Raw genomic sequence first — 15,708 nt, forward strand, 5'->3', positions numbered from 1 at the left:
CACAATTTATAGCCCACAGAAGAGCCAGCCGGCTGGCTGCCCGACGGTATACCTATTTACATGCAACTATATACGGTATAAATGGCTTTTAAATAAACTGTGACCGGAGCAAGTGCAACCTATCAAACGTTTCCCGTTATTGAAAAGTGAATATAAAATTGAATTTTATTTGTTCGAATATTGTGGTATGTGAGAGTAAATATCGCGACTGTAGCCTAAAGCAATTTGAAGCGGGGCGGGCCAGCGGTCTTTGTTGCATATCGGGCGGTAATAGAATTTGGTTCGCTTTTTGCGCGGTCGGTCGCTCTACCCACGTAATGGCTAGCTCGGTTGCCTTTGTAACTGCATCTAAATCCTGCACTGCGTATCTGTCTGGTTATGTTTTATTATTACGTTAGACGGTATGCATCAATGACTATGGATTTGGCTGGTAATACCCATGTGAAAGTTGAATGCAAGTTCTTACGTCCAAAACGCTACCTTGTCTGAATATAAGTAATTCTGCATACGTATAATATTTGCAAGTAAAAGAACTTAATAAATAAACAACAAGAATATGTTTTGACGGTTTTAGACCGAACAGAAACAATTTGAAACTGTGTCAAAGAATTCGTTGTGGAAAGTTTTATTCGTTTTGTCGGCTAGCTCGGGCAGCTGCGGTGTCGGGGCACACATGTCGCGGCCGCTGCGAGCAAGTAACGTAAATCCATTCGTAACTCGACTTTAGTGGGCTAGGCGCGTTCCCGCTCAACGCATTATCTGGTAATATTGGTACTTGTAACATTTACATGTTTGCATTAACCGTATCTGAAAATGTCCGTCCACATTCCGAACGTGGCTCTTTTCGCATTGCGAGAACAATTTACTTAATACGAGTGCCGACCAGCGCATACAATTACGCGTAACGTAATTAAGTACGGTATTGATCGCGTTTCATTTTTGGTTCCAGCATATAATTGTGTATAAATTTTAATTGCGGGGTAGTAATCTTCTTGTGCTGGAATGGCTGTATTTATTCATAATGTTAAGTAACTTTTCTTTTTAGAAATACTAAAGATTACAGCTATAGAATTCCGACCAGTTCTTTTTCCTATTGAAACTTTTATATATTTACATTTCATACATCTTTTATGTACTGAATTTAAATTTCTCTATTCTGCGCATTACACAAAAAAAAATCTCGAAAATGTATGCAGATGAAAAGAAATGAATCTTATAATTATATTGAATTATGCCTTTCTTCAATTTATTTTTGCTTCGTCTGCGGTGTTCGTTTGGGAACACCGTACTTGGTAAGTCGTTCCACAGCTTCACCGTAAGGACCAAACATACAGATGGTTCCTGTTTTCCTGAGATTTCCAGGATACGAACTATCACATGGACATGTGTCAGTCACGAGCTATCTTTATACTTGATTTCATCCAAATTAGTAAAGCTGCCTTCGCATTTATAATTTTAGCGGCGATTTTATACACAATAAAAGTAATTAATACAAGATCTTCGCCCTTCATTTTACCATCAAGGTTTCGTGTACATCTGTCACCTGGACACCAAACAAACAACTTCCATCCTAAGGGTGTCGTTATAATGAAAAGTAATGCCTCCGACCTTCCAACGTTTTGTTAGGTTAAGTGCCTTATTTGTATTAGTTAGCACGTATTTTTACAGGACGGCAATTGTTTTACTTTTTCTATTATTTTTTATAATTAGAAATGTGTCGAATTAATTTGTACTTAATTGTTTCATCGTTTCATCTGAATTTACTTAATTTATACATTTGTTTCAGAATAGAATACAATATTCTGATGACGTTTATGGTATCAACATAGCTAATAATTAAAATGAGAATTGATATAATAATAAGTTAAAATATTCTATTCTACTAATAAGTAGTTATTTAGTTGCATTATCGGACTTTACCATTAACACGTTTTCTTTAATGCGCAACAGGAATTCAAAGAAGAATTAACATTCATTATCTGACCTAGGTAATTATTTTAGGTAGAAAAATGTTCAGCTATGACAAGGAAACTAAAAAAAAAAACAAATTATTTTAACAGAGAATAAATTCAGTGTAAAATATCTTTATGAATAAAATAATTAAAATAATTTGCATGATTACACAAAATACGCATAAACTGCATACCATTTACCTGCCGTCGGTTATTATAAATTCAGGCAGGAAACTATTCAAAACTTATAATAAGTATAATAAATAAGTAAAATATATTTTTGTTTATTAATTAACCACAGTGCAGCTATATTTCATTCTTTCTTCCCTTAATAATTACACAGCCGTTAATAACGTAACATTGACGCTGCATAATCAATGTCTATATAAATCTTGTAGAATCTAAATGAAAAGCGAACACGAAAACATTTCATATTTTTCTCTTTAAATATTGCGATAAAAACGCTGTAACTTGTATAAGGCACTAGCCCTGTCAAAGAAGGATAGTCGGGATATGAAAAACGACTCATTTAATGACTACTTTAACGCTTTCAATGTGCTTTATGAATAATGAAATTAGTTGCTTATTCCGTTCTTGAGTTCCGTGCCTGGGACTTAATAAGCTTTATGAGTTACGACTCGTTCGTAAAATATCTTACTGGCCTTTCCGTTAAATATAATCACAGATTGTAAACCATTGGCTATTAAATGTTTTTAATGTATATTTTAATATTTATTTCTAACGCAGAACGATATACGAATAAGTACTACGGTGGAAAAGGAGGTCTTGGAAGGGCGAGAAAGTAGAAAGGAAATCTTACCATTTTCTCTTGTCCAATAGTTGATCGCTTTTGGTGAAGCTTCAACGTGGCACTGCAAGGTAACATCCGTGCCCGTGGGAGCTCCCACGAGCTGATTTGGAACTTGCACTAATGGATGGACTGAAATAATGGTACTAGATTAAAAAACTGTTAAATTTATCTTCATATTTTAATTAGATATTAAAATTAAACTTTATCAGTTAAATCACACGCATAAAATTGGTATTTAAGTCGACACTTGTAATTTTAAAAGCTTTTAATGATAGACTTTGGCTAGTTTTAGGTATATCAATTTTAGTACACAAATAACAAAATATAAACATAAGTGAGTGGTTTGCGGCACAGCACAAAGTACAATTAACCGCGTACTACTATTAATAAAATTTGCGCACGCAGTTTTGATGTTTACATGAATAAAATACGGTACATTCTGGCGTGGACCGTTTTGATACATTTTAACCGAGTGCGGTACCGCGATTCCCATATGCTGAGGTTTGAGTAGCATTTTTGTTTACACAACTTTCCATTTGCAGTTGAAATGTTTGTGTGCGTGTGTTACTATGCAGATACTGAAAAAGGTTTTGCATTTCATATAACTGAACGTTTCTGTGCTTGCCGCAAAATATTTTAACAGTTTTTTATAGTTATATATCTAGTATTTAATAATAAGGTAGAAGTAATCGTCTCAGACAAATATTATATTTTATTCATTTATAACAGTTCTTGATACACCTAGCCATATAGTCATTTTTCTTTATCTATTTAAAGAATTGTTTCAAAGTCTATAAAATATAAAAATTTTCAACAAGAATTAAAAAAAAAAAAATCCGGAGCTTTGGAAATTCATGGCCATTTCATAAACAAAGTAAGCGGCAAATAGGCAATTCTAGTGTCAACTCAGCCTAGAGTACGTCATTGCATAAGATTGCGCCCAGTGAAGTCGAGGCGGGAATTTGCGTAATAACCGGCAAGTGTGCACATTAGCCGCCGCTCGCGCATCGTGTTTGCACAGTTCCGCTACAGCACTTCGCGAGAACTCGTGCCAGTGTCAGGTATTTACTTTGAGTATTATCTGAGAACTGGCTGCATTACAAATGTTTGTACTGAGTTGAGTTTTATTTGAGTAGTTTCGTAATAGTTTGTTCTCAATTAAATTCAAGTTTTCATGGTTTTAGTATTTGCGGTAGGACTCGGTTACTCTCGAGTTTGCTCATACAAGTAAGTTTTTGAATGAAAGTTTTATTTTTATAAGTTGCGTTAAATTCTATTATTTTCAATTTGAGGCTGGGAAGTTTTACGCGAATACAGTTGTGTTTAGGTTGTTTTAAATTTGAATTGGAAATCTTAGTACACATCTTTTTAGTGACATTTTACCATGTCATAATAAGAATAGTATTAAAATTAACTAAAATGAAAGAAACAATAGGAATTCAAATTAGAATTTTTTTATGCTATTTTATTTTGATCTTAGCGTAGATTTTAATAATAATAATAATAAAACAAATAGGGAAAAAAATCACTGTTGAAATTCACTCATTCCCACATATAAAATAAATTAAAAAAAAAATGTGTAAAGCATTTCTTTAAAGTGAAAAAAAACGTCAAATTTTCTGCAAGATTTACGATATGAAGAATGAGCAAGTTTAATAAAAGCGGTGAAAAGTTAGGCGACGAAAGAAACGGATTATTGTACAAATGTAAGCAGTGGTACCGACATCCCTTAAAGCCTGTTTAGAGTGAATTAAGGAAAAAGGAATTTTCTCCATTGGCCTTACATCGCAGCTTATTTGCGGTTATTCTCTTTGACCGTCGTTAAGTTCCTTTGGACGGCTTTTACGAGTTCGAGTGGCCAATTTAGCGAAGAAAATCTGAACGATCAGAATTTTTGTCCTAATTAATAACTCGACCCGAAGAACGCCATTAAGTAAACCAGACTAATCAGCTAAGACTTAACTTGTTTTGGTATCTATCAGCATGTATAACGAGAGTTCGCTAAAATTGGGGACCGACTATTAACAAAATTTCTTATGTAAGTAGATTGGAATTCTCTACAGCAATCAAAAGTTAGGGCGAGTTTTCCTCGGGAAGGATTTTGCGCGGAATTCTTGAAGTGACAGTTTGATTAACCGAACAGTGCACACGCTTTCCGATTCCTTGCTGTTTTGTAGACCTGTCTTAGATAGCTATTACAGGAATTCGTTACTGAATTCCTCCGCCTCAGGTTTTTTATTAGAATAAAGATTTTACATATGTTCATATTGTAATAGAAAATAATACTCGGTATACATTTGATGATTTAGTTAATGACCATGGTAGAATTATGGGATGAATTGATAATTACAAAGAGATCTTAAACTATCTGAAACACGAGATTAAATATTTCTGTAAGGCAATAAAAATATGACGACTTTTATTAAACCTTTACTTAAAACGTCAAATAATTTCACACCAAGCTTATACTCTAGAAAAATTCAATTAAACAGGAGCGTTAAAAACGAAAGCAAGTACCCAAACACAATTTAACGTACCGTTAATTAATCTAAACAAGACGTATGCAAATTGTTAACGATTTGTTCGCTTCGTTCTCGCAGTTTCTTTTTCTCCAACTAATTCAGCGCTCTTTTAAGGAGCCAGTGAATAAACCAAAAGAAATTTACTGCGTTACAAAGCACTTAATATTACAAATGAATTTCCTCCCGGTGGTTGTGCGAGGTGTTTCAGACTACGTGAAGGTCCGCGCGATGAACTGTTATCATTCGTTGTGGGGAAAGGAAATTTAAATTAAATATTTGAGGGCGTTAATTTTGTCTCCTCATCGAGCGAACGCAACGCATTCTTTGTAAAGTAATTAAGCGGAGTGGAAGGGTTACAATAGTTTGTTTGTTTGGTGGAAATTACGTTTTCTATGAGCTAAGTTTGCGTATAACATTTGGTTTGCTTTTCATTTATAAATTTATATGAAGGTACGGTCGTTTACATTAGTTGTAGAGCGTTCTAAACTGAAACTCGATGAATAAAATCAAGATAAAAAGTTAACACGCTTTCATTTACGTAAGGATATTTTATCTCTTACCTTTTTGAGATTAATAAACTTCAATGTATCAAAATCATTACTGCTTCACGATGTGGTTTTTATATTCCATTGTTAGTTTTAATAAAATATTAAAACGAATATTAGAAAGAAATACCTATTATAAACATCCATACAAACAAAATAAATTTAACTAATGCATTTCCCAAAGCGAGTTAACTTTCAATACAATATAACATGACATCCTCATACAGCTTTTAAATTCTAGATAAAATGTGCACGTTTTAATCCGTGTAACACATTACTTAAAAGCAAATCTTTGTGTACTCGGACCCGGGTTTAACTGTTACAGTTGCATAAATATTAGGATACACATAAATGTATTACCATAATGCAACTTTGTTTCATTTTACATAGTAAACAGAACAAAGGCTACGTGCGCAACATTTCTTAGCGTAAATAGAAAAGTCACGTTTGCACGGCTTACTTTTAAATCCATCTGTTTCTATATGCAAGCTGTATTTCTCATTTCTATTAACTATATTCAGGCTGCTCTTTTCATCGTACTACTGATATAGCGGTAGATAGTATACAATCCAATCAGACGAGTGTTTACATCGGAAATGCCAATAACAGAATGCAAATACCTACTGGACAACACGTTCGAGCGTCCGCTGGTCACCAGCAGCTACGAAAAACTTTTAATACATATTGAACTAAAACCGCCGGCGGACAGAACCAATTCATGAATTTAGAACGATTAATTAATGCTTTTAATTAAAATGTTACGCTACCATATTATGGGTAAACATGAAAATCACTTTGTTTGTTGCAGCTATTTATGCATCGGAAAAATATAAAAAATTATCATATAAATTCAAATCATAAAAAATATCAAATTATGAATACTAGAAAATTTAGGTAAAACGCACGTGTTCGCGTGGAGATAATTGAAAGCTTTGTCGATGTATAAAACAAAATTGAATTTTACTCACATTGATTGATTACGTTAACATAGTAGGTATATCGAATAGAACCCATGAAAAGCTTTTAATTTTTATATATTTCATTTAATATCGAAATGAAATGATACAATATATTTATTTGATTAACGAACTAATTGTTTGTTTACGGCAAGCAGCTAGCAGCAGAATTATCGCCACATGTAATCCTGAATCCCGATTAAAACAAATATTTATTATGTAGATTATTACATCAAAATAACGGGGTAACAGTTTCAAATTTGGGTAATGTTGTTACTACCGTCATAGTGAAGCACCATCCATGCAAATGGAAAGCGTACCTGAATCTAGCACACTATTCAGCTTTCAACTCGACGTGTAAATGAGAATTGATCGTGAAAGATAATATTCTATCTCACACTGGCAAAAGAGAACACATTTTAAATGAAGTGACCGTTACAAACTGTTTTGAGGTAGTAATGATATAGTATAAATTGACTTTGGTATTAAATTTGCTTGTGTGCCAGCATTTATAAATGTTTAATGTTATTTGAGTGTTGGGAGTTTTATTAATTTTTAGTTTATTTGTTTCATTAATATTATTATCATTTAAGATCACGAATCAAGTTATATTTATAAAAAATAAGTTATTTTTCGTCCCACGGTTCACCCAAGTAAAATTTTAAATAAATATGATGTTGTCTAGCGGATGGAGCGCGCTACTAGAGCTAGAGCGTCGCTACTTACATATCGTATGTGTCACAACAAGCTGCATTACACCCACACTTGCATGCGTGTTTATGTTTATAGGTAATGAGATGTCCTCTAATTTTCTTTGATAAATGTTTTATTACATTAGAAAACTTATTTTGTAACATACCATAGCAAGTAACGCGGACATAATAATGGTTTTTAATTTAATTACAATAAATGATAAAAGTTTCTAGATTATTATAATCGTTTTTGTTCAATTTAATTAGAACTCTTCTATTTAAATATGATCGAAAGTTCTCGAGAATAAATGTATGTGCAGTCGCGGGCAAAAACCAGTGTAACAATATTAAGCTAGATAATATGTAAAAACGAAAAACAAAACAATTAAAGATGGTTACGGCAAGGTAATACAGTTGAAATAACCTTTATTAATTGCGTACTCTATTTTTTATAAAATTGCCGTTTGGCATTTACATTTTGTAAATTCCTTTGGGTTTTAGCAGTGTCATAAAAGCAAACATAACATTAGGTAATTTCCTCTTCTTAATTTAAATACATATTTTCACCAATATATAACAAAAAATCTTGTCAAAGTTTTCCGCCTTCGATCGCGAGCGATTCTGTGCGCGAGCGCCGACCCTCGAAAACACATGTCTCGCAAATCAGATAATTGAGGTGAAAATCATCGAGTGCTGCAGCATTTCTAAAGGTACGTGGTGCATTGTTTTGCTGCTCACTATTTCTGTTCATCGATATTTTTGTGATAACGAAATTGTCACTAAGTAGTAGAAGCCATTCGCTATTTCGACTTGGTGCGATTCTACAGTATTTATAAATACTGTTTTCATAGCATGTGTTCCTAGCACAGTCGTCATATTTTTTAGTTATTTGTAAATTGCAGTGTTTAAAAAAAACATTTGTAATTTATTTTACTAAGACCTTCGTAACGTGCTGCGTCGGACTGGTCGCGAATAGCACTGGTGGTAGCCCGGAGCCGCGGGTTTAGTTATTTGAGCCTTACCTTCACTTTTTATCTAACATTGAAGAATATTTTGAAATTTTACAAGTAGTTCCTCAGATTAATGTATCCAAAGAAACAAACTCACAAACTCGTCACTTTTATATTCTTATGATCAATATTTCAACATATATAAAGTTTATTTTTGTTTTAGTAGGAATATGTTTCTTTACCATTAGGTCGACATAACTATGATTTACACATACAAACCAACATCAAAGTCGTAGAAAACCTCTCCGTGATACATCAAACAATCCGCTGGAATTCAATAATGCTGAACAGCGCTGCACGAGGATATCTTTAGCAAACTGATAGTCAACAGGGCACTAAACACAGGGACGAATACAAACGTCCCAGATCCAATTCAGATGCAAGACACGCGTCGAAGATGATACGTGATAACACGAAAATCTCCCAATTGCTTACGTGTTTGAGATGTCGGGCCCAACAGTGTTTCCCGACCAACCGAGCATTGAATAGCTCCAATATAAATTACCCCGGGAGATCAGGCGATAAGCTCGCTCAGTACTAGCTTTTTGCTCATCGGTACACGCAGGTGAGTTGATTTTATCTATGGATGAATTGATTCATGTTTTGAATTCGTAATGTAACGATTTAGTTCATCTCTCATCGTTTTCACTTATTGAGATTGGAGTGTAATTGGTCGTGTGGAGGGTTGAAATGAAATTATTTTTGCTATTTGCTTTGTATCTATTGTTTCAATCTAAAAGTGGCTTAATGATGTCAACAGCGAAATGGTTTGGTATAAATCTAATATTATTTTAATATAGGTTATTGTGTATAAAATTATAATTGGTTTAATGAATAAAAGTCATAGTTTGTCATCGATTGATAAGTGTGCATTAATTAACTACGACATAAAAAATTATGATAAAAGAGTTATTTATTAAATGAAGTAACAATTATCTTCAAGTAGATGAAAGAACTTAAAAATCTAAAGCATGTGCTAGGCCTCAGACGATAATTGCTTTACAAGGAGCCTCGCCTGCTCTCAACGTAAAAAGAAACGGTAATTTACTCACAGTGCACGTGGAGCATTATCCTCTTGCTAACGGACGGCGGCACGCCATTTGCCGCGATGCATAGATACGCTCCCATCTCGGAGCGAGTAACTTTCGTCAGGTTCACAATCTCGCCCTCCAGCGACATTACTGCGGAAATATGCGCATGTTAATTTTCATTTTTATTGAGGGCCAAAGAGTAGGTGCGATGTAATAAACACCGTCCATAACATTTGCGGCATTTACGTCATGCTCGTGAATGCTGAAGGGATTTATGAAATAGGCATGAATTAGATGATTGTAAATTTTATAGAATTGGGACTCGTTGGGAAAATGGTTTAATAGGAATGCACCAATTGAGTTTTATAGTGATATACACACATACATCTTGTAGTTAAGCATAAAATTGATTGTTTTATTTAAAAAAAGGAAATAAAAAAATATCTCGTTTATCCTGGAGCACAAACAATTTGTTAGAGATTTTCTTTTAATTTACAATTTAATATTACATTCATTTATAAACGCATAAAGCAATGAAAAGCACCTATATTCCATGTTTTATTACATGTATTCAACGAAATAAATCAAGATTCCATACGTATACTAACATTACAAGCAGTTAACACTAGAGCGATTTCTACATCAATTTTTATCAGTATAAAACGTCGAGCGTCCTCAAATGCGACGATCAACATTTATACGCCATCAACAGTAGTGCTTACTTTACATTCCACGGAGGAGCCTCTGAAAACACTTCCGAACACTACTAGACATTCTATAAACAAATGCGGTTACTGGTTCAAACTCGAACCGTTTCCCTGACACCTTGCCACCCTAGTACATTTACAACCATTATTCAAACAAGAGCATAAAAAGCTAGGACAATATTTTCAAAGGGAACTGAAGGGATGAAAGTTGATGGTTTAAAGTGTAGAGCTTTTGGCCGTTCGACGATGTCGCTTCGTTAGCAAACAACTTGAACAGCGACCTACTGTGGAGTGTCTACTTAATTGAAATAATTATAAAAGTTAGAGCATACTTTAAATATTCCCAGAGTTGTGAGAAATGAATTTATACGTAAATGGCAAATTTTGGTATACTTCGTGATAGGTTTAAAAGATTTACTATCCATAAATACTTTTTAGAGTACACGTGGATAAAAAAAGTTTTAAATTTGTCATTAGCTACAGTCTCAATAAAAATTATTAAATAATAAACTGACCAATTTCAATATCAAATTCGTATAACATGTTCTAATCACTTCCAAAAAATATTTAAGTGATACAATAAAAGCAATGCGACTCCAATGCATTTATGTCTCATCGCAGGTCGTTGTATAAACTTGGCCTGTCGATGTGTCATAAGTCAAGTGACACTTGAGCCCAAGTGCTGTCTTGCGTATAAATGTTTAAGTTCTTCGTTAAAAACATTTTTAAAATTATATTTAAATTAATTAAATAATTAATGTTTTTATCCAAGTACTAATTCCTCGTATACCTACATTATGAATTATTTGTAGTTTTAAATTGTCGACCTTTTCTACGCATTAGAAATCATTGCAAAAGTAATTATAAAATCATATAATTTAATTAATTAAAGTTCGAAATATACATAATTTACGATAAAGTTTGTTCTCCTAGAATCTAATAAGGTATTCATATTATCTGTATCTAACTTTGTTCAGTAGATGAAAAGCATCGAATGGAAGGATGGCGGAGTTAATTTGCATCAGTCTTCGAGTAAGTTTCCTCCATTCATTCGCTTATCTACATAATTTACGTTAGAACATTAAAAGCGACACGTTGTTGTCATCGAAATATGTTTTATATGGCGTGTTATTGGACACTTCGCGACGTAACCCTTTGTTTTGTTATAATTATTTGAATGAAACTACAATGCGTATTAAAATCAGCATTTAAAACTTTATAACCCAAGAAATTATACGAAATTGTTTGAAGAAATACAAAAGTTTTGAGTTTGTCAGTAGTTCGCCGTAGCCGTAACCAAAATGGTTAAGTCTGACATCGTTCGAGAATATTTGTTAAGAAACATTGGCGCATGTAATAGATAGCTTGTATTGTTTCCCGCACAGATTTATGGAGGTAACTTGTAACGGCTTCTTTAATTACAGTTCTTCACTCAAATTGATGATTGTTACTGACGTCAGGTAATTTAAAATTGGTCGGCAAAGGGTTTCAACTTGATACTCAATTATGGAGTATTTGAAAAGTGTTCCGGGAAATACTGATAGCTGTGAACTACGAGTTGGTATATGCGCAGATAAATTAATAACTGCCGCGTTATTCTATAGAGTTTCCGGGTAAATACTTCTTATAGGCAAGGAGAGCAATGGCAGCGTTTTAATCTCAAAGCCTGTGTGCCTGTATACATTCTGTGAAAGTCATTACCAGCAGTACTTTGTTAACTTAATGAATTGACTGATGGCAGACGGCGCTCGAACAGTGGTGGGGTTAAGTAGGACCTACCGATTAATCACCCTGTCACTACAGTTTCCAATTGCTACTCGTCACGAATCCCCTTTACTTATAACTATAATTAGTATTCCTACAAAGTATCGATTACCCTTCAAAGACATGTTTTTCCATACATCGTTATAACGAAAAGTACCTAAACATATGTAATATTCAAATCACACTTGATATAGGCCGATCATTTTAGCTCAAATGAAAATCTGATCAACGATATTTGAAATTATTAAACTCGGTTGCAATGACTGCTACTAAAATTTATGACTCAACAGTCGATATCTGACATTTATACATGATTAATATATTAAAGTAATTTTGGTCCATCGAAACATGATAATTATCGTGTATTAAAATTTCCACTGTAATTTATCAGAATAATTAAAATTTTCAAATTTGAGTATGTACGATAATAATCTGTATACTATTGCTGTTGTTGTTTAATATTATGAGGTATTTAAATTTATATTGGAGTTAAACGGTTCCCGAATTATTTCGTCATAGTCGTCGTCGGCTTGGAACGATCCCATAGATATTTAATTAGACGATCGCAAGATAACCCTTATCTGGGTATTTATTTGACCGAATGCAGAGATGAGTAGGTAAGTAATTATTCCCGGACGGTCTCGAGATTGTAATCCCGTGGGATTAGAAAGGGCGGTGTGAATGGTAATGGGAGCTCTGAGGCAGTGCGGTCTGATTTACTGCTAAGATTCAATAGTGAATATTTAAAGCACTGATTTATATACCAACGTTTCTTAAACTTCTGCGCTGTCTATCGGCACTAACTCTATGATAAATGGCAAATGAATACGGTATGAAATTGTGTATTCATCTGAAAATTGCAGTTTTATTTATTGCATAAACAGTAGTCTGCGATTGTTCATAAATAAATCATTCTACACCAAATAAATAAATTGAATGTAATGTTATGTAATTTTAAATATTTTTATCGTAAATGTAAATAATTCATCATCAAGTCATCCCGTAGGATTTCCGGGATGACAACTATCTTGTGTCCTTTTGGGCCTTAAAATATCATTGTATTAAAATTAGTTTAGGCAAGAAGAAGAAAATGACATACATATTTCTTTGGAGATTATAATATTAGTAAAGATATCTCATACTAGTATAATATTATGATATCTTTGCCTCATATCACAAAACTTATATTTTGCTATTATATACAATGAAAATAATCCTAAAAGATAAAAATAATAATTATCTTTTACCCCAAGATAGACCATGTTAATACCACATTGATACATAAGACCTTACTCATATTAAACATGTACACAATTTAGCTATAAATTTTAATTTTTATAATAAGTATAGCAATTTCTTAATTAAGATCAATTGGGCTGCTATTTAAGTGTAAGAAATATACTGAACAATATAAATACATAAATTATGTAAATTAAATTATAGTCAAGAGTTCATTAATGTAAGTAACACAAACTTAATCAATTAATATGATAAACGACACACTGCATTTACTAATCTTTTGCCATGCAAATACAATTATGTGACTAATTCAATTAAGTATCCCAATAATACGGCCATAGCACGCAAACGTTCAGTCATAAAATTTGCATGATATCCCAGACCTATAAATTTTACGTTATTTCATGATTTATTTGAAAATGACTACATTAGTTCCGTTCTACATTAACTTGTGTACTATCTTTTGGAAAGGAAGTATTCTCATGCATTCAAAATGTTGTTGTGATGGAACCGAAATAAAATATAATAGTTTAAAAAAACTATAAAACACGCTTTAACAAAAATCATATTTTGCAAATTGAAAACTGGAATAATTTTATCAAATTAGTGTATTGTCATCGGTCCTCAATAAATCTACAAAGTTTGAACGAAATCTGGCCGTTTAAAGTGGGTCAAAATCGCGCCCAAAGAAGTCAGTTACAAACAAACAAACATACAAACAAACAAACAAACATACAAACAAACATACAGGTGAAGCTAATAAAAAGCGTGTAAAAACATAAGAAGCAACGTGAAGTACAATAATGAAATACATTGATAATATAATATTAGGTACATAAGAGCGTGTTGTATAGTGATTTTATATACAGTTATATTATAAAGAGGAAACTTTTGTATATTTGTAACGTTTTCACACGTAAACCACTGGATCGAATTTCAAAATTATTTCACCATTAGAAAGCTATTACTGCACTAAGTGATATACGTGATGTACCACGGACGAAGCCGGGGCGAACAGCGAGTTTTTGATATAAGTATAGTCCTAGTACTAGGTACCGGTACATTTTCTGTACCTGTACATTTTCTGTACGGCCGTGCCGGCTTGAGCAAACATGGTGGCTAGGAAGTTTGCGCCTTGTTACGTTAATTTAACCTTATTTTGAGATTGTTTACTTTTACGCGTTCAGCCTCTGGTCTAACTATAACCGTTGGGCATTCAATGCTTTGCGTATATAATACTAGCTGCGCATCGCGGTTTCACCCGCGTCCAGTTGTCCAGCTATCTATGTACCAAATTTCATTGCAATCGGTTCAGTAGTTTTTGCGTGAAAGAGCAACAAACGCACACACATCCTTACAAACTTTCGTATTTATAATATTAGTAGGATTACGGATTACAACGGGTTCAGAGCCCATGCCTCGCCGTTGTAGCATATCAGAGATATTCGCTGAAACACGCATTTTTTTAACCTGAATACTTTATGGATACTTCCAAGGGGGTAAAATATGCATTCCGCCCCCCACAACCGTAAACTTTTAAAATAAGAGTATGAGAACTGAAAAAAATATATGTTCCACCGAAAATTGGTTTGTGAGAGATATAGTGAGCAGTTTTTTTAATACGTCATAAATCGTAAACCCTAATTGCTCCTTCATGGGCGAATTCGACGTGCACCTAGCCGCTTTAGATAGCAAATAATTGAGTAATTAATAATATCATGATTATGTAAAACTTAAAATATAAATTTCATATTATTTTGCTGTTCAGTATAAGATTTCCTCTTATTTTGTCCATCCATATAACTTTCACATGTTTAAATACTATAATGAATTAAATTTTATTTTCCTGTTAGTTGAATAGTCTTTCCATAAAAAAATTACTGAGAAAGTAGTAATAATGGTATCGGCGAAATTGTGTTATTTATTACATTGTACATTATATTAAATATTTCTACGTTCTACTAACAATATCAAGTACATAGGCTGAGCTGTGAACACATGGACCGTTATATCGATATCGCTTATCGATAATACGTAGTTTGCATTAATTGTTTATTGAAGCGCTTGGACATTATTTCATAATTAAATCTAATCAATACTCGTGGTGATGACGTTGTTGATGCAATTTGAAACTACATATTATAAATTTGCACTTACTACAAATGTAAATAACTAATTATTTGTACAAATATTACCTAGGTTAATAAGTGTTTACATTTTAACACAAACAATTTCTGGCTTCGAGTGAAGAAGTTCGTCTACATGACCGCTGAAAATTATATTCTGTTAGGATATAAATTGTCTTATTCTTTTAAAAAAATAAATATATTTAAGACGTAGATTTTATATTATTTATTATTTTTTAAACTAATTATAAGAAAAATATAATGCTTGTTCTGTAAGGTGCAATTTTAAGCGTTGTTGTGATTGTGCTGGTTTCCTTCTTGTCAGACATTAATGTAAATTGCATGCATTTCTT

The 15,708-nt window shown here is 33.0% G+C and overlaps 1 protein-coding gene across 2 annotated transcripts in view; it reads right to left on the bottom strand.

The window, feature by feature from the left end:
- LOC119829510 (lachesin-like) overlaps positions 1-15,708 on the bottom strand; it is a 53,319-nt gene that overhangs the window by 4,238 nt on the left and 33,373 nt on the right. For both annotated transcript variants that reach the window (XM_038352053.1, XM_038352052.1), the window contains exons 6-7: positions 9,541-9,669; positions 2,773-2,892 (exon numbers count right to left, since the gene is read on the bottom strand). In XM_038352053.1, the coding sequence (XP_038207981.1) occupies positions 2,773-2,892; positions 9,541-9,669 (249 nt within the window). The remainder of the gene's footprint in view (positions 1-2,772; positions 2,893-9,540; positions 9,670-15,708) is intronic.

The sequence above is a fragment of the Zerene cesonia genome, chromosome 10 (assembly GCF_012273895.1).
Source record: "Zerene cesonia ecotype Mississippi chromosome 10, Zerene_cesonia_1.1, whole genome shotgun sequence".
Taxonomy (NCBI): domain Eukaryota; kingdom Metazoa; phylum Arthropoda; class Insecta; order Lepidoptera; family Pieridae; genus Zerene; species Zerene cesonia.